The 20,633-nt window shown below is 38.6% G+C and overlaps 1 protein-coding gene across 2 annotated transcripts; it reads right to left on the bottom strand.

The window, feature by feature from the left end:
- Positions 1-5,353: 5,353 nt before the first annotated feature.
- EIF1AX (eukaryotic translation initiation factor 1A X-linked) lies at positions 5,354-20,229 on the bottom strand. 2 transcript variants are annotated; one of them, XM_042459714.1, is made up of 8 exons: positions 20,068-20,229; positions 15,953-16,036; positions 14,785-14,888; positions 10,823-10,873; positions 10,001-10,082; positions 9,783-9,874; positions 8,129-8,145; positions 5,354-7,599 (listed from the first exon to the last, which is right to left on the bottom strand). In XM_042459714.1, the coding sequence occupies exons 1-7, from the start codon at positions 20,081-20,083 to the stop codon at positions 8,140-8,142; spliced, it is 435 nt and encodes a 144-aa protein (XP_042315648.1). In that variant the 5' UTR covers positions 20,084-20,229; the 3' UTR covers positions 5,354-7,599; positions 8,129-8,139. The 2 variants fall into 2 exon arrangements, with proteins under 2 accessions (XP_042315648.1, XP_042315647.1); XM_042459713.1 differs by lacking the exon at positions 5,354-7,599 and having other exon boundaries at positions 7,672-8,145; positions 20,068-20,228.
- Positions 20,230-20,633: the final 404 nt, after the last annotated feature.

Raw genomic sequence — 20,633 nt, 5'->3', positions numbered from 1 at the left:
CAAAGGCTCTCGAGGAAAAAGCAAGCAGGAAAACATGGAAGAACTTACACAGTTCCAGCAGGCATAACTGTTTGTGCTCATCCTAAAGGCTGTGTGGATGAGTGAAAAGAGGGGGGATCAGGTTTTCAGGACACACTCTTGCCTTTCACAAGGGGATGGCTCCTTTTTAAATAAGAGTTAAAATACAGTACTTTACAATGACCTGTGGATAAGTCAACTTCAGTTTTTTCGGGTCAATTTGTTGACTCAAATTTCTAGACTTATACATGAATCTATAATTCTATACAGTATATTATTTGCACTCCAGAACAAGCTCTCTGCCACAAATTATGCATTACTCCCAACAAGACTCTTTCATTAGGTGCCTGAATCCAAAGCCTTGTTCTTCCACAAATACCAAGTAAATATGTGCTGCCATGCCTTGTCTTGCCAGTATGCCTGCAAAGTTCAGTCATGAATATAAGGCTTCAATATAATTGGCATGGAATATGGCTTTCAACTCTGTCTCTCTCTCTCTCTGCATAATCTTTGGGTTGGGCACAAGGCTAGCAGGCTTTAGTGGCACCTATTATAATTTGGCAGAGTCATAGCCATAACTGAACAGGGGGTTGGCCCTGATGGGGCCAACTCTATGGCCCATAGGGCCCTTTCCAACTCTATGATTCTATGATCCTTTGTGATGCAAAGACACCAACAACTTGCTGATGTCAATGGCCAGGTCTGCCCTTTCCAGGCATTAAATTTGAGTGACTTGTCCACACAAAAATGCTTCAAACCAGTCACAACAGTGAGAACTTGTTTGGAAGTTTCCCAGTAATAAAATGCATTGCAGATTTGGAGTAGGGGATCTTGAATGGGTCAGCCTTTCAGAGTTACTCAAAGCTTGTTTTTAGGTGCAGTATGTGAAAACTACACTTCCTTATTCATGCTGCTTAATTACTTAGGTTGAGTAAGGATCTTGGAACCATCACAACCGCAGAATTCGCCCTCACCACAGGGGAATTTGGTCTTCTGTATCACACCCTCAAGGGCAGGATGCTATAGGAAAACAGCACAACATGGAAAGGTTGTTGTGTTGTACTACAACTTCCAGAATCAGTGGCCATTCTGAGAACCATAGACAAAATGAAACTTTTCTAAGTTCTGGAAGGCAGCAGTAGCATTCCTTTCATGAATGGTGCTGATTTCTCCTTGTACAAAGATGTTTAAACCCCCACTGCAATGTAGTAAAGATGAGCTCCATAAAGTTACTGGGAACACAATGTTGAACCCCAAGAGATGGAAGAACTACATTTTCTGATTGCATGCTGAGCCTTAAAATCTCACACAATAAACAGTAAACAGTGCCCGTTTACGTTAATTGCTTTACACGAAGAAAATTTTGATTCTAGTTGAGAAATGGAATTATTGCATTGGCTTCCAGGAATAACTACAAGGATCCTTTATGAAATCAAATAGCAGCTTTGCTCATTACTGCAATGTGAGAAGAAAAGAAACAACAGAATCAGGAAAGCCATGTTTCCTAATCACTGATTTTTGCCATATGAAAAACTGAAAATATAGATTATTAGCAACATACAGCTGGCCCTCCATCTCCATGGATTCTACATCCATGGATTCAACCACCCACACCTTCAAAGCATTAAAAAAAAAATCCAAAAAGCACACTTAAATTTTGCCATTGCTTATATAGGACACCATTTTAGTAAGCCACTGTATATAATGGGTCCTGAGCATCCAGAGATTTTGGTATCCACATGTTTGTCCTGGAAACAAACCCCAGTGGATACCAAGGGCCCACTGTAGTTCAGATTCAGCAAATCACAAAACTTGAATCCAAATATTCATGTATACTGGTCACTCACCATTCCTCACCTTACTTTTATGTCTGCAAATTATAGCTTCTATACCCTACAAAAGGTTTTACTATGGTACTCCAAACCCAGTGCTTTGAGACAGATTTCTATGAGATTTGTTACAGGACTGATAATCTAGTAAATGCTCTTGTTAGTTCTCTCTCCAAACAGTAGCAATGCTACAAATGCTTGGGCTTCTGTAGCAACAGTGGCTTGTTTGGAAAATTCTGGACAATCGAGTCCTTCTGCCATTTTTTGTCCTTTATCATCCTGCTGTATTATATTCAACTCTGCTGACAACAGATAAAATCAAAAAATTTTGCTTTTTTATTCATCATTAATTCTCTATCACCTCGACATACTCTTTTTTATGCTTCTTGCCTAAGGACTCCTCTGTGGCACATACTACAGTATGTTCATAGTAATCACTGCAAAGATCAGTGTAAAAGAATAGAAAAAGCCAAGCCATTTTCATGCCCTCCTCCATTTTTGAACACTTTCCTTTTGACAACAAATACTGCCCCTATCCTTTTGTATTTTCTTCATTTTTCTAACTCTTTTGTATTTCATTATTATGACAATTGTTTACAAAAACTCTCTTTTGTGAAATCTCCAGTAACTGTAAAGACTGCTTTTGCACCAGATCACCTGCAATCATTTTTCTGAAACTTGGGAGAGCAGCATCCATTTAGAAGAGGCAACTATTGCTGCAATGTCATCTGCTACTGCCAAGAAATAAAAGAATTACCAGCAACCTCTTAAAAATTTCAAACATACCATTAACATCTCACATCCAGCTTTTTGTCTACAAAGAGGCAGGCATAGTCTTGAGGCAGAAAACATGAAAAAGTGTATAGCCATTTGTTAACTTCCAATGTTAGTCGGGGGGAGACGACGTAGATTTAGATTTATGAAATAAGATTCAGACTCAAATTGCTCCAGTTCAATCAGGCTTGCTTTCTCAATCTGTATTAAAATTTGTCAGTAGTGTCCCTGTGGTTGGTGTCACATGGTGTAGGAACTTATGGTGTCACCTCCCCACTGACTTCCTCCCATATCAGAGCATACAGAATTCTTAGTAATTTCTGTGTACTAATATTACCCACAAATCATAATTCCTGCATATCAGTGAATGTAATGGCAATAGTTGTGACATAAAAAAATAGCAAAATTAAAATTATTCTTTTAAATTATAATACCATACACACAGCCCACATGTAGTGATGTTTATAGATTTTTTTACAAGAATATTTTAAAAACCCAGCGCCTCTCCTTTTTCTTCGCACTGAACCTCACCCTATTCACACTACCTCTTTAGTGTTTTAAAGGGATGCAAGTAAATGCCACAGCCCATTTCTGCCCAAACGCAGCGGACTGGGGAGCAGTGGTGTCACCCTCCCTTAGGGTGTCACCTGGTGTGGCCCACACACCCCTAGTATATTTGAATTAACACTGTAACATGACAGAATGCTGTCATTTAGCTTAAGTAGAAGAAAAATGAATACTTCGAACAAATGTATGTTTAGTTCTGTTTTGAATATAACTAACTTTATACTTCACATTTTCATGTTTCAATGCAGGAGTGGTCAGGGGGTTTGTTCTCGAAGACATATATGGCTGGCATGTCTCCCAAAGGCATCCCTAACCCCAATTCTCACTGGCTCACACTCTTTTTATACAGTTTCCCTCTCACTCACCTCTCCACATTCTTACCTTTTCATTAAAAAAACCCTACCTTCTATATGGCAGGCTGGGAAGAGCACAATACACCCCGAGGAAACAGTGACTGTAATGTATTACTTGTGACATTCATTTCTACTGGTGCCAATGTGAAGAGAAATTAGATTTAAAATGTAAAAATAAAAGCTACCTCAAACAACAGTTCTAGTCCATGTTAATCCTTTATCTTGCTCACATATTTCAATGGAATTTACTTTTCGGTGTAATTCATCTTTCAGAGCAAAAGCATACTAGTCAAAGAATGATAAATGATAGGAAGTGCATATAGGAAAATATCAACCTTTCACATTCCACATCACTGGAAAATATGCCTTGCTTAGAGCAGCTCACCACTGCAAGCCCATTAATATTTACATACTCTAATAATAATAATAATGGTTTAGTGGTTTGAGCATTGGACTATGATTCTGAAGATCAGGGTTTCAGCCCTCAGAAAACCCTGTGATAATTCATCTTAGAGTCGCTTTAAGTTGGAAACCTGAGGGCATACAACAAGAACATTCTAATTTTTAAGTTAAAAAGTTGTTTTAACCATATAGGCAGTTCTTCCAGAGGATGAACATAGTAAAGAAGCTAAAAATATGCAATCCACGTGCTAAAGAGAACCAAGTCAAAGATCCTATAGAATCCATTCATCATACTTGAATTTAACACTGGTTGATTTTTAGATCACTCCGCGTTGATCTAAATTATTTTCATCATGAAAATGAGTTCCCTTCTAGAAGCTACTATAATATAAATTTTAATAAAGATGGCAACTGCCTGAAACAGCATCCAGGTTGCCATGTCTCCCTGCAGTGGCTGTAAAAGGTAGCCTTTTTGGTTGAAAGGCAGGGTATAAATACTAAAAATAATTAGTGTGGCTTAATACTTGCATATAGGATGCAGTATTTAATACCAGTTTTGCATGAGTCTCTACAGTAACTCCAAGAGTGACCTAGGCATTTCTCATTCAGCATAAGAACCTGCCCCAAAGGGTGGCAGAAAGATTCTCAGATCCTCCTGTCTTATGTTTCTTTTTCAGATGAGTTCATCAACTACCCTCAACACCTCACACATACTGGATGTATTCAACCTTTCTAGTTCATCCATAATTTTCCACATCCAATAAATATAGGATCAATTAACTTATCCTCAATAAAGAAACTAATTTATATAATAATTACAGAGGCAGACAATCCAAAGCAGTTATAATAAAGTGCCCAGAGTGTCCACCAGGAGTTCGCCAAGTAGAACTGTCCAACATAATTGCAAACAGGGTATTTAAAATCCAACCATAATCCATTCCATTCACTTTGTATTATTTATTTCTTTATAAATAGATAAATAATAGTACACAAGGGGTTGGAATGGAGCAGGATATAGGGATTTATGTGCAGTTAAAAACTATGGTCATGAGATAAGATGGCAAAAATTAAACTTTTGGGGTAGTGATTTAAATTGCTTTTTCCCCCCCTTTATGGGAGTAACAAACCACCAGCAGTGTACTTTAGCAGTTCTCAGAACTGAAGCTGCAGCAGCAGCTTTGGTGATATGAATATATTTTACAGCAATGAAGACTGCATATGATCTACCATTTCACCTATTAGGTTGTTTATGAGAAGAGATCATTTCTGTTTGGAAATGCTTCCAACATTTCTACTTTTAACAGCTTCATGAGGAGATAAGTTACTACTGTTGAGGAATTTGGATCCCACTAAGACACCATATACACTATAAAGCTGTTATCTGCTTTAAGACAACACTGCTATTTCAGCTGAGTTTCATGTCCTTTTAATTACGTCACCATAAACAACTTAATTTTAGGTACATAGTTTGCAACTTTACATGACCAGAATACTGCATTGTTACATGGCATCAGCTTTTCCTTCAAAAAGGAAACAGTTATCTTGTATTCATGCCTTAAAAATTAAAAGTACTGTTGGAAATTAATACATGCATAGTTTACATCTTGTTTAATGAGGAGGAAGATTCATTTACAGCCTTGTTAAAGTGATCTGAACTAAGGGAGACTGGAAACAATATATGGACAACTTGTATCTGACAGATACAGCTTAGATCCAGTGGGAAACAGAGGAAAAGTGGGATGGAGGTCACTGGTAGCCTTGGGTAACTCATATTCTCTCATTTTAAACCACTAGTTTCAAGTTGCTGCAGAAAAAAAAAAGATGCTTCTCTGTACTGAGGGGTCCTTTGAGGTCAGATAATCATTTCTAAGATGCACAGATATCTACCCTTACACTAGAAGTCATTCTTCTGAGCTATAGGCAGAAGGGGGAACTCAGGTCAGAAAAGAGGAAAGAATAGTAGCAAAGCTTATTTTGTAAAAGGTCTAAGGTTCAACCTCCGATGCTTCTACAGCTTAAAAAGTTTCAGATATTTTTGGAACTGTTGTTTGTAATTCGGGTTGTTGTTGTTAAATATATATACATTTGTGTATCAGTTACTTATAACCTTTATCTTAACATTAGTAAAAATCTTTTAGCAGCAAAATAGCCACTCTTACCATCTCTCATGCTACATACCTACAACCAAATATTTGTGCTGTAATGCTATCAGATCACATATTTGTTTATTAAAGGATATTTCTGCACGTTTACTCAGAATTAGCTCCAAGCAACTTCTCATCGCTGAACTCCTGTCACATCCCAAGAAGAAGAAACCACATGCGAAATGCAATAGAGATGACAGCCTTTGTGAATTCAGAACCTTCCTTCTCTCATTTATAAAGGCTAAAACTCATAACATCAAACAATTTACATAATTTGATATCAATACTCATGAAGTAAACAATGTGATAATTTCAGTACCTGTTAGCAAACTCCCAATTTCTGAACTCAATATATGGAGTTCAATTGAACGGTATTGCAGGTGTGCAATTATAAACAAATGTGGCTGAATACAATTCAATTCCTGAAGTTTTCATTTTTTTCAGTTAAGAAATTTTCAATTTAAGAATGCACATTTTCACATAAAAACTATTGCAATCAATATGTTTCTTAACAGTAAATCATCCTTAGTTAAATAGTGAATGCAAAATAACAACTCTAAAGAGACATGAACCCAGTCTAGAACTTTTAAATATTTATAGGACTATGTTAGGATTCAATTAACCTTTTAGGTGAATCACTCCCATTCAAACTTTAAGGTTTCAATATTTTCTCTGACTTACTGATTTCTAAGAGAAATCTTCAGAACCTGTCATTAGATTTTATTCAGGTGTATCTCATAATGAAGGAGCATGAAACCTTATTGGGAGGGCTAGACCTGGACTCCAACATCATCTCAGTGATGGATTTGGTTTCATTTGCCTCTTTTCCTCCTGGATTGGGACAAACATGGAGCAGATGTAGTAGTAACTGAGCCTTGAGGCTTTGAGGAACACTCCAAAGTAAACTACTCAGTTATAAGCCAATTTCATGCGCCACATAATGAAAAAGTGGGGAGGGAGGAACACAACATTAGGCATTTCTGTTCTGGAGGCTTCCAATCCCCGTCACAATTGGAGCTAAAGATTTTTAAAAACTGTATTATTCAAACATCTTTAACATCGTCACCAAAATTTTGGCAATGTTAAAATATTCTAAATGGGCTGGATGCAAGTTTACCCTTCTAAAAATTAAACTGGATCATGATCCTCATGGAAGGGACTGCAATCCAAAAAAGGCTCCATTTTTTCCTTCAGTCTCCACTGTTATAATCCAAACCCTTTTGGATGCTTTTCAGGGATACATAGGGGGGTGGGGGGAAGATAAATCAGTAAAATTTACCTCCTCCAACCTTCTGTGAAAATTCTGTACCCAACAGATATGTATAAATATAAATGTATGCATTAAATTCAAATGGTTAATTTCAAGAGAACAGTATCTTTCTAATCAATCAATAGCTTATATTTAGTGCTACCCAGTGTTTAACTTCAGTATTATTACTACCTAGTACAGAATAGCTGTTCAAACATACACAATTTTTTAGAATTTATTTTTCTTCACTATGGCAAATTCATCTGTGGAAGAGAGAAAATTTATTATCAAAAGCAGTATAAAAATAACAGGCAAATAAAAAATTAAAATGCAGATTCAGCTACTATGGATTTTAATGAAGATTTCTGTCCTTTCTATTATGAAAATCTTACAAGCTGATTTCAAAGGATACTAGGGAAAAGACATAGCCCTAGCAGAGTGGACACTAAACCTGAGCTGGTATTTAATCAAAATCCATGATAATTATAGGACTTTTTTATTTCAATAAACAGGTTCAGTGAAGTATACTGGTGGAAACAGATGAAGCAAATGTGGGAATTTATAATAAGTGTATTTACACACAGATGACAAAGTCTATGGTAAAGAGATAAAAATAGTCATAATATTTCATTTTTTTTGTGAGTCCAACATTATCTGTTTTTTACAGAAATATAAATACTTAAGAGTGGGTGGAGATTGGTTTTTAGTTACTACAAATGTGCAGTTTCAGTCTTCTTAAAGATAGGGATTTGGAAAAAAATAAATCTTGAGGTGCAAAGTTGGAATGTATACCTCTGTTCCATTTAGATCTGTAAATAAAAGAAATGGCATGTGAAAATGTCATGCAACAACACTACTGTAATTATAATTTTATGAGTCTATTCAAACAATAAGTATGTAAAATATGATCCAAGATAAATGTGGTTATATCTCTTCTAACCTTGACCTTACATCAGGGTGGGCCACATGAAGCTACCTGCCCCCTCTCCTGATTTGAAATCCTCAGAGCCAGAACTTAACAATCTGACTCACACCTTTACTACAATGAAAAGTCAACTAAGGCTTGACAAGAGACACATACCCATGGTTGCCTCCCAAGCTGTGCAGATGTCCAACACTGGAAGATGATTCCAGCTCCACATGAGTGGAACCACATGATCAGTTCTGCAATCTATTGCTGCAAGCAAGGAGCCACCCCTCTCTTCCTCTAGAGGGGAAGTAGAAGTGCATCAGCTTCCCTCTATGCCTGAATGGATGCTGGATTGCCTGCCAGCCAGCACAGAGCAAGGCCAATAAACCCAGTAGTACACCTTGACAATTTCTTGTTAGAAAATAATGTTAAGGTGTGTCTACTTACCACTGATCTGAATAAAGTCTGACCTGTAACCACAATTTTTTGGACAGCCCACTCCAACTTCACTAACTGTGCACTGTGAATCTTAGAAACTCATTCCCCGTTGAATAATTTTAAAAAGAGCCAAACTGAGCTGCATGAGAAAAAGGAACCTAGCAGAACTCTCTAGATGGATAATTTTGTAGAAAGAATGGTGGCCTAACAGACAAAACTAATGAACTTGGGCACAGCTATTATCTCCTGCAGAGATGCGTGACTGTGAGATGGAGGACTGACAATCTTCTGCTAACCCATGAAAAAAAATTCAGCATTCGCCTTAGTAGTTTCTGCCTCCCTCAGCCTCCTCAATAGAGTTCACATGCTGTCACTTTCTCAGACCCCAAGTTCCCACTTTTCTCCCAGCAAGTGCCTTCTAGAGCAGAATATGCTCCTAGATTGGACCCATTCAATGCAAAGCTGGGAGAAGGAAAAGTCCTTTGCACCAACTTCTTCAGTGATTTATTCTCAAGACTTAGTTAAGATAACAACTCCACCCAAGACCCTCCCCTTAATAACATGGGAAAGCCAAAGAAGATTGCACTTGATCCTTGTATATCCATGGAAAAACTTTTATATTTCCACTGGATAATTCTCACTGCCAAACTGAGACATAATTGTAGCTTGTAGACTCTGGGCCAAAACAGGCCTTTTAAAGCCTGCTTCCAAAGCAACTTGGAGGCCAGGTGGCCACCCAGACATGAGCAGCTTCAAGAAACTCTGGTGGTGTGGCGTTTACATGCCGCATGCTGCTGGAGCATCTTGAAGCTGCCTTGGGGCTGCGGGGAGGCCAGGAAAGTACGCCCTTTCCCAGCCCAAACAGGAGTGAATCTTTTCAGCTCCTATTTGGGCCGGGTTCATGGCAGATTGGGGCTACGGTATGTGTTTGCCATGGCCCCAATCCATCTTCAGCAGGGTCAGCTTCAAGCCACCCCTTCAGAGCCATCTGTTCCAGCCATCTGAGAAGCAATATTGCTTTCAAGTTAAAATGTAAATTTCAACATGCTATCACCCATTGAATGTTAATGTCAAAGTTAATACTTTATAGGTACTTACATCATCAATATCTTCATCATCATCCCCAATATCATCAAACTGGATTTCATCATCATCTCCAGGCCCAAATGTATCGGTTTCATTAATTTTGGCTATGTAAAACAAATTGGAACAAATTTTAAGCTGATGTTTTACTGTTTTATCATAGTAGCCCTATCCACCACAAACATGCGCACACAAACTCATAATGAGTTCTGACTTTTCTGAGAAATTCTTACCATGCTCTGGGAGCTCTCCATATGCCTTCAGACTTCTGGCTTCATCTGCATTGTACTTTAGAATTACATCAGCCTTGTTGTCCTAATAACATTGACAAGAGTAAATAGAATGGCAAGTCAATTTATCTTGTTAAAAAAGTTAATACTTTTCATCACTACTTTCCTACTGATGCTACAGCCACCCTCCCTCAACCTCTCCTGTGCACGTTTATGGCACAGTGGAAGCTAGGCAATATACATGCCAGTGTCTGGCTTACAGATAAACCAGGCAAGCATAGAACAGAAAGAGAGAAAGGCAAACAACAGATACTGTCATAGGGCTCTGCCCACACATTCACTGCACCGCAACCCTTTACTAAAGCTACTACTGCTTTTTTTCCCAGTGTATGCGTCACAGGACTGAAACCACTTTTCCCAACATTATCAATAGCTTCTAGAAAAGAAGCTGCCTGAATACATCCAGAGAGCAGGCAGTGGTAGGGAGAGAAAAGCCTTCCATCTTGCTGTTTTTACTGCCTTGACTGAAATACAACATTCATTACCTGTTTTAAAATGCAAACTTATCAAAGCTGGGTAACTTGGGTTCTGAAGAAAGCATGCTTAAGCATATGTTCCACAAATTTCAGTTACACTTCAGATTCTCTGCAGGTACCATTTGGGATAGGTGTATTTATAAGAAACATTCCACAGAGTGGACAAAGATATTTGAGTCACAGCCTTTATAGAAATGAAAAGGTTATTTAAAGAAAACAAAAATACAGTACTTAGATACTCATGACAATCTGTTACAAAAGTTCAAAGAAAGCAACATAACACAGTTACCTGGTAGTCTCTTAATCCCACCAATATGATATCTGATGTATTTATCCAAACCTAAAATTTAAAGAAAAGTCTTAGCGGTTGCTTCAGTAGTGATTAAACATTAATCTATAAGGTTAGAAAATTCACTGTAAAAGTTTCTAAAAGCTTATTGTGGATTTGTCTTCATGAACAAGTATGACTGCTGAAGCACTGAGGGCAAATTCTGCCTTGACCCTATACTTGTTCAACTGCTAAGTATGGGGTGAGAATGTGCATGTTACTGCTAAAACAGGTTTAGAACTTGACTCCCCACCCTTGCGTACATACATTTATCATGATTATTTGTGAAAAGTTATAGCAATAGCAATATTTATTACGGCATAAAGCCAGCACAAAAATATTCATGTAAGTACATTATATTCTGGTACAACAAGAAATACAAATACACTGCCATACACCTAATTGCAAGAAAATTAAACAGTGTGCTAAAATATGGCTTTAGACAGAACATCTGACTGTATACTGATAAAATATCTGTTTATCAAAAATACTTTGCAAAATAGGAACATGACGTTAGCCCTTTGTGAAAAGTTAATTAATCTGGAAGGATTTTGGATAGACCCAAGTGTCACTCGGTGTAGTCCACACTTCACGCATCACCCTTGTGACACCACTGACAAGGACAGATTTAAAGCACAAAATTCGAGTTAACTAGACAATGAAACTGATGACTGTTTCAGAAACAGGAGTAATAAAGCTGACAGTATCTAGGTTTTCTTACTTTGTCACTTTAAGTGCCATATCACTTTGCAGATGAAGGTCAAGGTGGCCAAAAATACAAAAAATGGTGGATGCAATAATGAGCATAAGGAAAACTGGAGAACATGTATTCAGGGACAAAAGGAATTAGATGTGCAATGTCTTAATAGAAAAAGAAGTCAAAGATACCCCAACAAATATGAACACCTGAATTCTACCTCCGTAATATGATACATGATTTGCAAGCAGATATAGAAAAGAGACATTGGAGAATGGTGCTGTACCTAGTAACAGCAGCACGAATCACCCTAGCTAAATAATGGAAATCAGAAAAGATACCTAAAATAGAGGAATGGATTGGAAAAATATTAGAATTAAAAGAAATGGACAAAATAACAATTTGGAAAAAAAAACCTCAGATAATTGGGAGAAAGAATGGGAACCTGTGCTAAAATATTTGAAAGATATTTGGTGATTAACAATATATAAGTGAAAATAAGAGCCATAAAGGGAGCAGATATAAGAAAAAGAAGATGAAGGAAAAGAAGAATAAGGAAAAAGTAAGAAAATAATTCTGAATTAAGAAAGATATATATGTAAAGTCATATTACATACTGTATTATTTATGTATTTTTATTTTTTTTATATGGAAAATGAGTAATTTGGAAGCCAAGAAAACAAGAATGAAGATAAGAAGATATGAAGACATGAAGAAAATAAATAAGATAATAATTTATATATAAGCTTTATGTAATAAATCATGAAAATGAAAAAAGATTATTGTAAAAAAACAAATAACAAATATGAACACCTGGCAAAAAGTGCAGAGTAAAAGGAAACAACCAGGGCATGCAGGACTTTCTTTGCAACGAGGAATAAGTGTAAGAGACCAGACTAACATAATGAAGCAAGTATTGTTTGCAAAGACATCTGTCACATCAAGAAGAATGATAGAAAATACAAGTGCTGCTGCATTTGTTCACAAGAAGGCAGTCTTAATCTTTGGTGAGTAACTGGAAAATAGTAGGCAGTGCATTAGGGATAGGTGTGTGCAGAAAGAGTAATGCGGTAGAAAACAGAGGACGGCAGCTACCAGACAGAAATATATGGAAAAGATATGGAGAGAAAGTCAGGAAATTATAAGGAAATCTGCTCTAGGCTAGAAGTACAGAGAAAGAAATCTGTTTGAAGAAATCACCAATAAAAGAGAGCAAGAGGAGAGTGGAGGAAGGAACATCATGCTACTAGCAGAAAATAGCAGACCTGGAATGACAATGGAGGAAAATCAAAGAGGAAAAGGGCAAAGTAACGACCACAGATGATTTACACAATTTTAAAGTGAATGATGAAGACTCTGAAATAGTTAAAGGCTTTCTGTATTGGTTCAGTCATTAATTGAAATAGATACTGCTGTCAAGAAATCAGAAGACTAGAACTAGGAAGAGCAATTATAAAGGAATTAGGTAAGTAGTAAAAAAATTCATTGAATACTAAAGTCAGGATTGTCCATGCCACTGTATTTCCTGATTTCTATAGAAAGTTAGACAGTGAAGAAAACTGACAAGAAGAAAATCAATTAATTTGAAATGTATTGATGAAGGAGAGTTCTATGGATACCATGGACTACTAAAAAGACAGCTGTATGGGCCCTAAAACAAATCAAACCTGAACTTTCTCTAGAAGCCAGACTGACCAAACCAAGGCTGTTGTTCTCTGGCCATAATGTGGTGTCACTAGTGGCATCATCCAGTGCAGTAACTTGTGTCACTCACTCATTACCACACCATACAGAATCCTTAGTAATTTTTTTGTATTGGTTTTACTTGTAAATCATAATTCTCGTATATCACTAAATGTAATGGCAAAATCCAAATGGCAATAGTTGTAACATAAACAACTAGCAAAATTAAAAAGATACTTTTAAACTGCAGTATCATATGCACAACCTAAATGTATTTACATGTGCACTGTTTCATGTGGTTAAAGTAAAAAATTGGTAAGATGTGATTTTTTAAAAGAAAATTTGAAAATATTTGTTAAAAAATTTTAAATTAATTTTTAAATTTTAAATCTTGCTTTTTAAATAAACAATCTGGGGCCTCTCCTTTTTTCCTCCCACTGAGCCTCATCTCACTCACCCCATCTCTTCAGAGTTTTAAAGGGATGCAGGCAAACACCACTGGCTGTTCTTGCCAAAAGGCAGTTGTTTGGGGACCAGTAGTGTCACCCCACTTGGGGTGTCACTTGGTGCTGTTCACCCCCACCCTCTTGTTATGATGCCCCTGTGTGAGATGGCATGATTTATTAGAAAAGCTGATAATGCTTGTTAAAGTGGGAAGCAGTAGGAAAAGAGCAAAACTACATTAAAGGCAGATGGACTCGGTCAGGGAAGCCACAGCCCTCAATTTGTAGGGCAGCTGATACCAGGAGTTCCCTCATTGATAGGGTTACCGTATGCTGAAGCTGACCTGATGGCAATTTACAACAAAGGGAAGCTATATGGAAATTCACACCAGTTCTTTTTTTTTAAGTTTATAGTGGAAAGCAGTGAAAGAACAGGAAAAAATCTGAAGAGCAAGCAGAATTAGAGGACATTGAGCAGCACAACTGTTCAGTGAGGAAAAAGAGCAAGGTCAAAGCAGATAGTATGATTACTGTATACTCAGCTGACCAGTATAGTGTGTAAGGGTGTCACAGAGTCAGCATGGTGTAGTAGTCTGAGTGCTTGACTCAAACACAAGGGTTTGAATCCATTGGAGACAAGGGTTCAAATCCCAGCTCAGCTATGGAAACCCACTGGGTGAGCTTGGGCAAGTCACAGTCTCTCAGCCTCAGAGGATGTCAAAGGCAAACCTGACTGAACCGATCTTAGCAAGAAAACCCCATGACAGCATTGCCTCAGAGTTGCCACGAAGGCACACTATGAGTAAAGTGGACCAAAAGTGCTTTGACTGCCAGACATATTTTCTGAGGCCTTGTCTGTCAGCAAACTAGGATACCATGGGCCATTTAAAGAGGTATTACTAAAGATGCTATCAGTGGAAATCCCTTATTCCATAATAAAGAAAACAACCTTCAAAGTGGTAACTACATGCAACTGAACAGTCCATTCTAATAAGTCATATAAGATGTTATAGCTATTGCTGTGAAATACACATAGCTTTTCAATATTTGCCCATATATTTTAGGCCGACTATGCAGCAGAGAGCTTTAACATATTGTACCTTTTTTCTCAATTTTCCTCTGATATGACATAACCTCTTTACACCATCAAAACATAATGCTTCCAGTCTACCGTTCCCCAACATCTTGATAACTTGAGCATACTCTGGAAAACAGAAGACAATAGTTAATCCTTGACAGTTGTATAGAGAATTTTCCCCCCCAAAAGATATGCATGTAATTACAGTTTATACATTGCTTGGAGGTATCTTGACCTACTAAATCAACTAGAAACAGAATGTCAGGTTTTAAAGAGATGATTGTTGACTTGAAAGTGCCTCAGAACTCAGACATAGACACACCCCAAGCCAGTCAGCAAAGACACATTTCTCAATGCAAGATAATTACAAGTAATGAGCTGCATTCCTATATCTGCCAACAGAGCCATCTTTCAAGCTCTAATTGAACAAGACATACCGTTCAACAAATTTCAGTGCATTTTGGTCATTTTACATCAGAACGAATCCTAAGAAATCACCACAAGTCTGATCACATCCAGAACTTTCTGTGCCTTGTTTATATGACTTCCATGATAGGTACTGATATCCAGAACTACTGCCAGTCAGGTGTGAGGGATTACATGGGTGAAAAAAAAAATCTTGGCAGTGACTGCAGATAAAGCAATAGTTCACAACCCTCTACTCCTAGTCTCAGGTGTGCAGGACAAAATTATATTCTCCCACAGGATCAGGTTAACAGCTTTGGTATTAATATCATTAGAATCATTTTGAAGTCATTCATCAAGGAGACTATTAGAGTATAAAGGAGTCTATTAGACTCCAATAGCCAATTGATACAAAGAAAGATACACGAGGAACAAAATTAAACTAGACCTCTCTATTTCTATGTGCCAAATGCAATATCAGTACTTTCCCCAAATTCTTCCCTTAGCCCATTGTCTTCAGTTCTTGCATAACATGTTCATATCTTTATTTTCCACTGGGGGAGGGGAGGGGGAGGGGGTTCTTTCTGGTCTGTAAAAAAAAAGACCTCATATGGTAGAATATATATTTCTCTGCAATTCACATTTCAGTGACATCTGGAAAAACTTAGATGTTCCCTCACAATAAAACTTCATGTAAATGAGCTTTTCCATGACTTATCCAAATGACGCTAAGATTTCTACATTATTTCATGCATGAAATGGAAGACAACAAAATGATCTCTCACCTTGCCCATCTTCTTTGAACACCAGTTCTCTTTTTTCTGATTCATTCTCATTCTTACCTCGCCTTCTGTTTTTACCTCCCTTACCTAAATTTGCAAAACAAACAAGAAAGGAAGGTTAACCTCAACTTGAAATCTTGCATGAATACTAATATGAGGAAACCAGGCCTCCAAAAAACCCATATTTTACTTTTTCCATGCAGTTTGAAAGTATAATAATTCCATCTAAAAACAATGCAAGAAGTCAGTAAATATGAATTTCAAACACCAGGATGCTACAAGTGTTGACCAGCTGCCATGATTTTGTGATTTCACTAATTTCAGGTCCTTTTACATGATGGGATGGTTCATATATAATGCTACCAGGGCAGGGAAATATGTAGCACTCCAGATGTTATCAAATCCCATCAGCTCCAGCCAACCAATCCAATGGAAAAGCATGGAAACACCCAGTCTCCAATCCTTCCATAAACACAGGTGGGAACCGTGCAGTTCTCTGGCTGTTGTTGGACTGCAAACACCTACAGCATAGTAAGCACAGCCAATGCTATGAAATGTGAGTAATCAACAGATGCTTTAATAGTCATCTTGTCTTACTATTTTTCCTGGATGCTACAGCACTAAACTATGGTTCAGAACTAAATTCAACCATAAAGGTCTTTATATGTTGTTCAGATTTTTAGAGCCTTGTATATTCCAGCTGCCTCTTATCATGACATGTTCCAACAGAAATGGGAACACAATAATACAGACCTATCACCATCAACAATACATACAAACATGGAAAGTGAGAAGTACAAATCAAGAGAAACTAAACATAGGAAAACAAGAAATGGAACATGTACGCAATACATAATACAGTACTTGGAGTGAGCGAGCTAAAATGGACAGGAATGGGATATTTTGAGTCAGATAATAACAGTGTTATCACTTAATAAATTAAAATTTGGCCTAGGATGAAGACATGAAGGAGAGTGACTGACTGAATTTTGCAAAGCCAACAGTTTGTTAATTCCAAACACATTAAAGTACCCAAAGAAGCAGCTGTATACATGGACATGACTTCACGGCCAATATAAAAATTAAAGAAACTTCGTAATTGAAAGCAGAGGATGGAGAGTCTCCGTTCTCTCTGCAAAAACAGGATCAGGAACAGTTTGTGACACAGACCATGAAGTACCAATATCAAAAATTCAGCAAAAGAGGAAGAATAAACCAACTATCTTGACAAAACACCCCCCCAAAGAACAGCTCAGTAGAATTTAAAGGTAATGTAAAAATAGTTTTACTTTACTAAGCCTAACTGACCAGGAGCCTGAAGAACTCTAGAATGAAGCCAGGAAAATCATGAAGGAAGAATGAAGAAATATACTATCTGAAGCCAAAAAGAAAGAAAAGTGCAACTAAATAACAGATCAAAAACTTTAAGCAGGTACGGACAGATTAGAAGCAAAAGTGAAAGGGGACAGAAACCGGGTCCGAATCCTGAATGCAACTGTTAAATGAATTGCACTCATGGACAGAGAGCACTACTATAACAATTAATACAAAGAAATGGAAGACGACAACAAAAAGGTAAAACAAGAGACCTCTTCCCAAGATCCAAGAATTCAAAGGGAAATTTAAACCAAGTGTGGGATGTTCTACAGTCAGCAGGGGAACACATTACATGGCCAAGTTCAAATAAAAAGACAATGGAAACAATACACTGAAGAACTATATAAGGGATGAAAGTATATCCTTCCTTCACGGAAGAATCATTTCAAGATGAACCGACAATTAAAAACAGAAACAAAACAACTCAAAGCAAACCTTCTAATAGTCTATTTCACCTTTCTGGAAGATACAGTCATGTTTTGATAACAATCTCCTCTGGAGCTAGTAACTATAGAGAAACTAATAAATCTGAGGGGGGGGGAAGTATCTGTAGAATACATGAGAGGAAAAACCAACAGTGCCAGTGAAACCACTGATCACTTGCTCCTGTTGGAAGTAGGAATCAAAGAGAAGTGAATAGAACAAAACTGATTTAAGGGCCACAGTCTCAAATCAGCATCTCTAGCAGGCTGCTCAACCAGCAGGATCTCCGAGCTGCATAATCCTCACACTTACATGTAAGGCTCAATCGTGCAAAGAACTGTGCTAATGAGTAACATTACACAGATTTTTAGACCCGCAACCAAACTGAGCATGGGATACTAACTTGGGTCCAAAACACACTGCAAAAATAATCTAGTTTAAGACCACTTTAAATGCCCTGGCTCAGTGCTAGGGAATCCTGGGAATTGCAGTTTATTGTGGTACCAGAGCTCTCTGACAGTGAAGGATAAATGTCTCACAAAACTACACTTTACAGGGCAGTTAAAGCAGGCTCAAACTGGATTATTTCTGCAGTGTGGTTTGGATCTAAGAAAAAGGAACCAGTTCATTTCACCTCCCCTCCAAGTAAGCTGGATCTAGAAAGTTTGGGCCTAAACACACTAATACAACACATAAGATTGTGTTGCACCTGTTGTTGTTGTTACTATTTATTGTATTTATACTCTGCCCTTTAGAAATGCTCTCAGAACAGCAATTATTTGGAGTTCCCATAGGTTTAGACCAAACAATTTGCTAGTCTTTATGGTCCTCAAAGACTTTTTGTCCTTTTTGCCAGAAGGTATACTAGACTTCCAAATCAAGAGGGTGGCTCTTAACAGGTGGATCCAGGGTTACATCTTTCAGATGTGCTTTTTTGTTGCAACACACTAACAGAACTACAAACCCACCGGAAATGTCAACCTGAGATTTAACAAAACGTTCAAGAGGCTGCCGCTGAGGTGCATCTACACTACAGAAATAATGCCGTTTGATGGCACTTTAAGTGGCGTAGCCCCATCAGATGGAATCCTGGGATTTGTAGTTTTACAAGGTCTTCAAACCTCCTCTGCCAAAGAGTGCTGGTGTCTCACAAAACTACAAATGCCAGGATTCTGTAGCATGGAGCCACGGCAGTTAAAGTGGAGTCAAACTGTGTTTTATTTCTACAGTGTAGAGAGAGGCATACCTATGCAAACACAGAGCAAGAGAAAGACATAACATGTGTTACAATCAGGAATATCAGTATGCAAACGGATCTTGTAACAACACCTTTGAGACTAACAGAGAAAGATGTAGCATTGGTTTTGGTAGACTTAGGTCAACACCACACTGCACTGTTGTAGGGTAATTATTCCACTTTTGCTGCTATGAGTGCCTCCTGTGGCATTGTGGGGTTTGTAGTTTAGTCAGACCAGATTTACTCAAATTAAAGGGAGACTAACTGATATCAGCGCTTTTTGGATGGGGAGCCTAAATTTCCCTCACTAAACTTCAAATCCCAGGATCCCTCAGGGAGCAGTAATACAAGGGGAGCAGTGGAGTGTGATACTGTCCTTGGTCACCATGCACCTGAGAAAAGGGACTTTGGACAACGTCACACTACATCTAGTACAAAAGTACAGTTGGCCCTTCCTAGACATGCATTTTCTATACATGGATTCAAGGATCCGTGGTTTGAAAATGTTCAAATATCAAACCTTGATGTTCCATTTTTATGAGGGACACCATTTTGCTGTCATTATATTTAATGGGACTTGAGCATGTATGGATTTTGTTATCGACGGGGGATCTTGGAACCAAACCCCAGCAGATAACAAGGGCCCACTGTACTATCATTCCACTTTAACTGCTATGGGCGTCTCCTGGGTTTGTGGTTTAGTGAGGGAAACTGAACTACGAACCCCAGGATGCTACAGGGGGCAGTTAAAGTGGAATAATGTGCTATTATATAGATAGATAGATAGAGAGAGGGAGAGAATGTGTGTGTGTGTGTGTGTGTGTGTGTGTGTATATATATATCTTGCAGCCAATGTGTTGTACTGATCTGAGTGCTGGAATACAACTCTGGGGACCAGGGTCCGAATCCCTGTCCAGCCACGGAAACCCACTGGGTGACCCTGGGCAACAAGTCACATACTCTCAGCCTCAGAGGAAGGCAAAGGGAAACTACACAGGAAACAGCCCGTGGCCTGAGAGGCCCTTCCTCCTCCTCCCCGCCCGCGTCCCCAGAGAGCCTTGGGCGAAGAAGGGCGCCTCACCTTTATTCTTGGGCATGGCGTCGGAAGCGGCAAAGGGCAGAGGAAGAGCGAGGCAGGGGCAGCCGACTCCTTCTCACGCTCCGGGGCTGAAGTGAGAGCGAGAGAGAGACAGGGAACGCGGCGCGGTGACGTATTTCCCGCGACGGCCGGAACTGGAGCCAAGAAAGGGACGTTTTCCGCGTCGCCGCAGGGCCCAGAATGCATTTCGGGGCGCGTCACTTCCGGTCTCTGCAGTCGCGCCCCCTCCTGGTGGAAGGAGGCGGTGACACTTTCCTCCTCCTCCTCCTCTTTCATCAGCGTTGGCGAGTAGGGAGTCTGCGCATGCGCAAATGGGAGGTTGTCTCTAAAGCTGGCTCTTTCCACACTGGAGAAATAACCCGGTTTGGCAGTGGTTTGACTCTTTAAGCACCCACGTTCTGTGGCCACAGATTGCAGGAGCAGATTGGTATTGATGGACAGTGAGGAGACAGTGGACAATAGCTGCTGGTTCAAAGCGCTTGTTCCACTACTTTACAAGAGGCTCCCAACCTGAAGCTGCAACCAAGACAATCCCAGAGTGTTTTGCT

This window comes from Sceloporus undulatus, chromosome 3 (genome assembly GCF_019175285.1).
Source record: "Sceloporus undulatus isolate JIND9_A2432 ecotype Alabama chromosome 3, SceUnd_v1.1, whole genome shotgun sequence".
In the NCBI taxonomy this organism is placed as follows: domain Eukaryota; kingdom Metazoa; phylum Chordata; class Lepidosauria; order Squamata; family Phrynosomatidae; genus Sceloporus; species Sceloporus undulatus.
The sequence above is the reverse complement of the archived record's forward strand: the minus strand, read 5'-3'. Positions and strand labels throughout refer to the sequence as shown.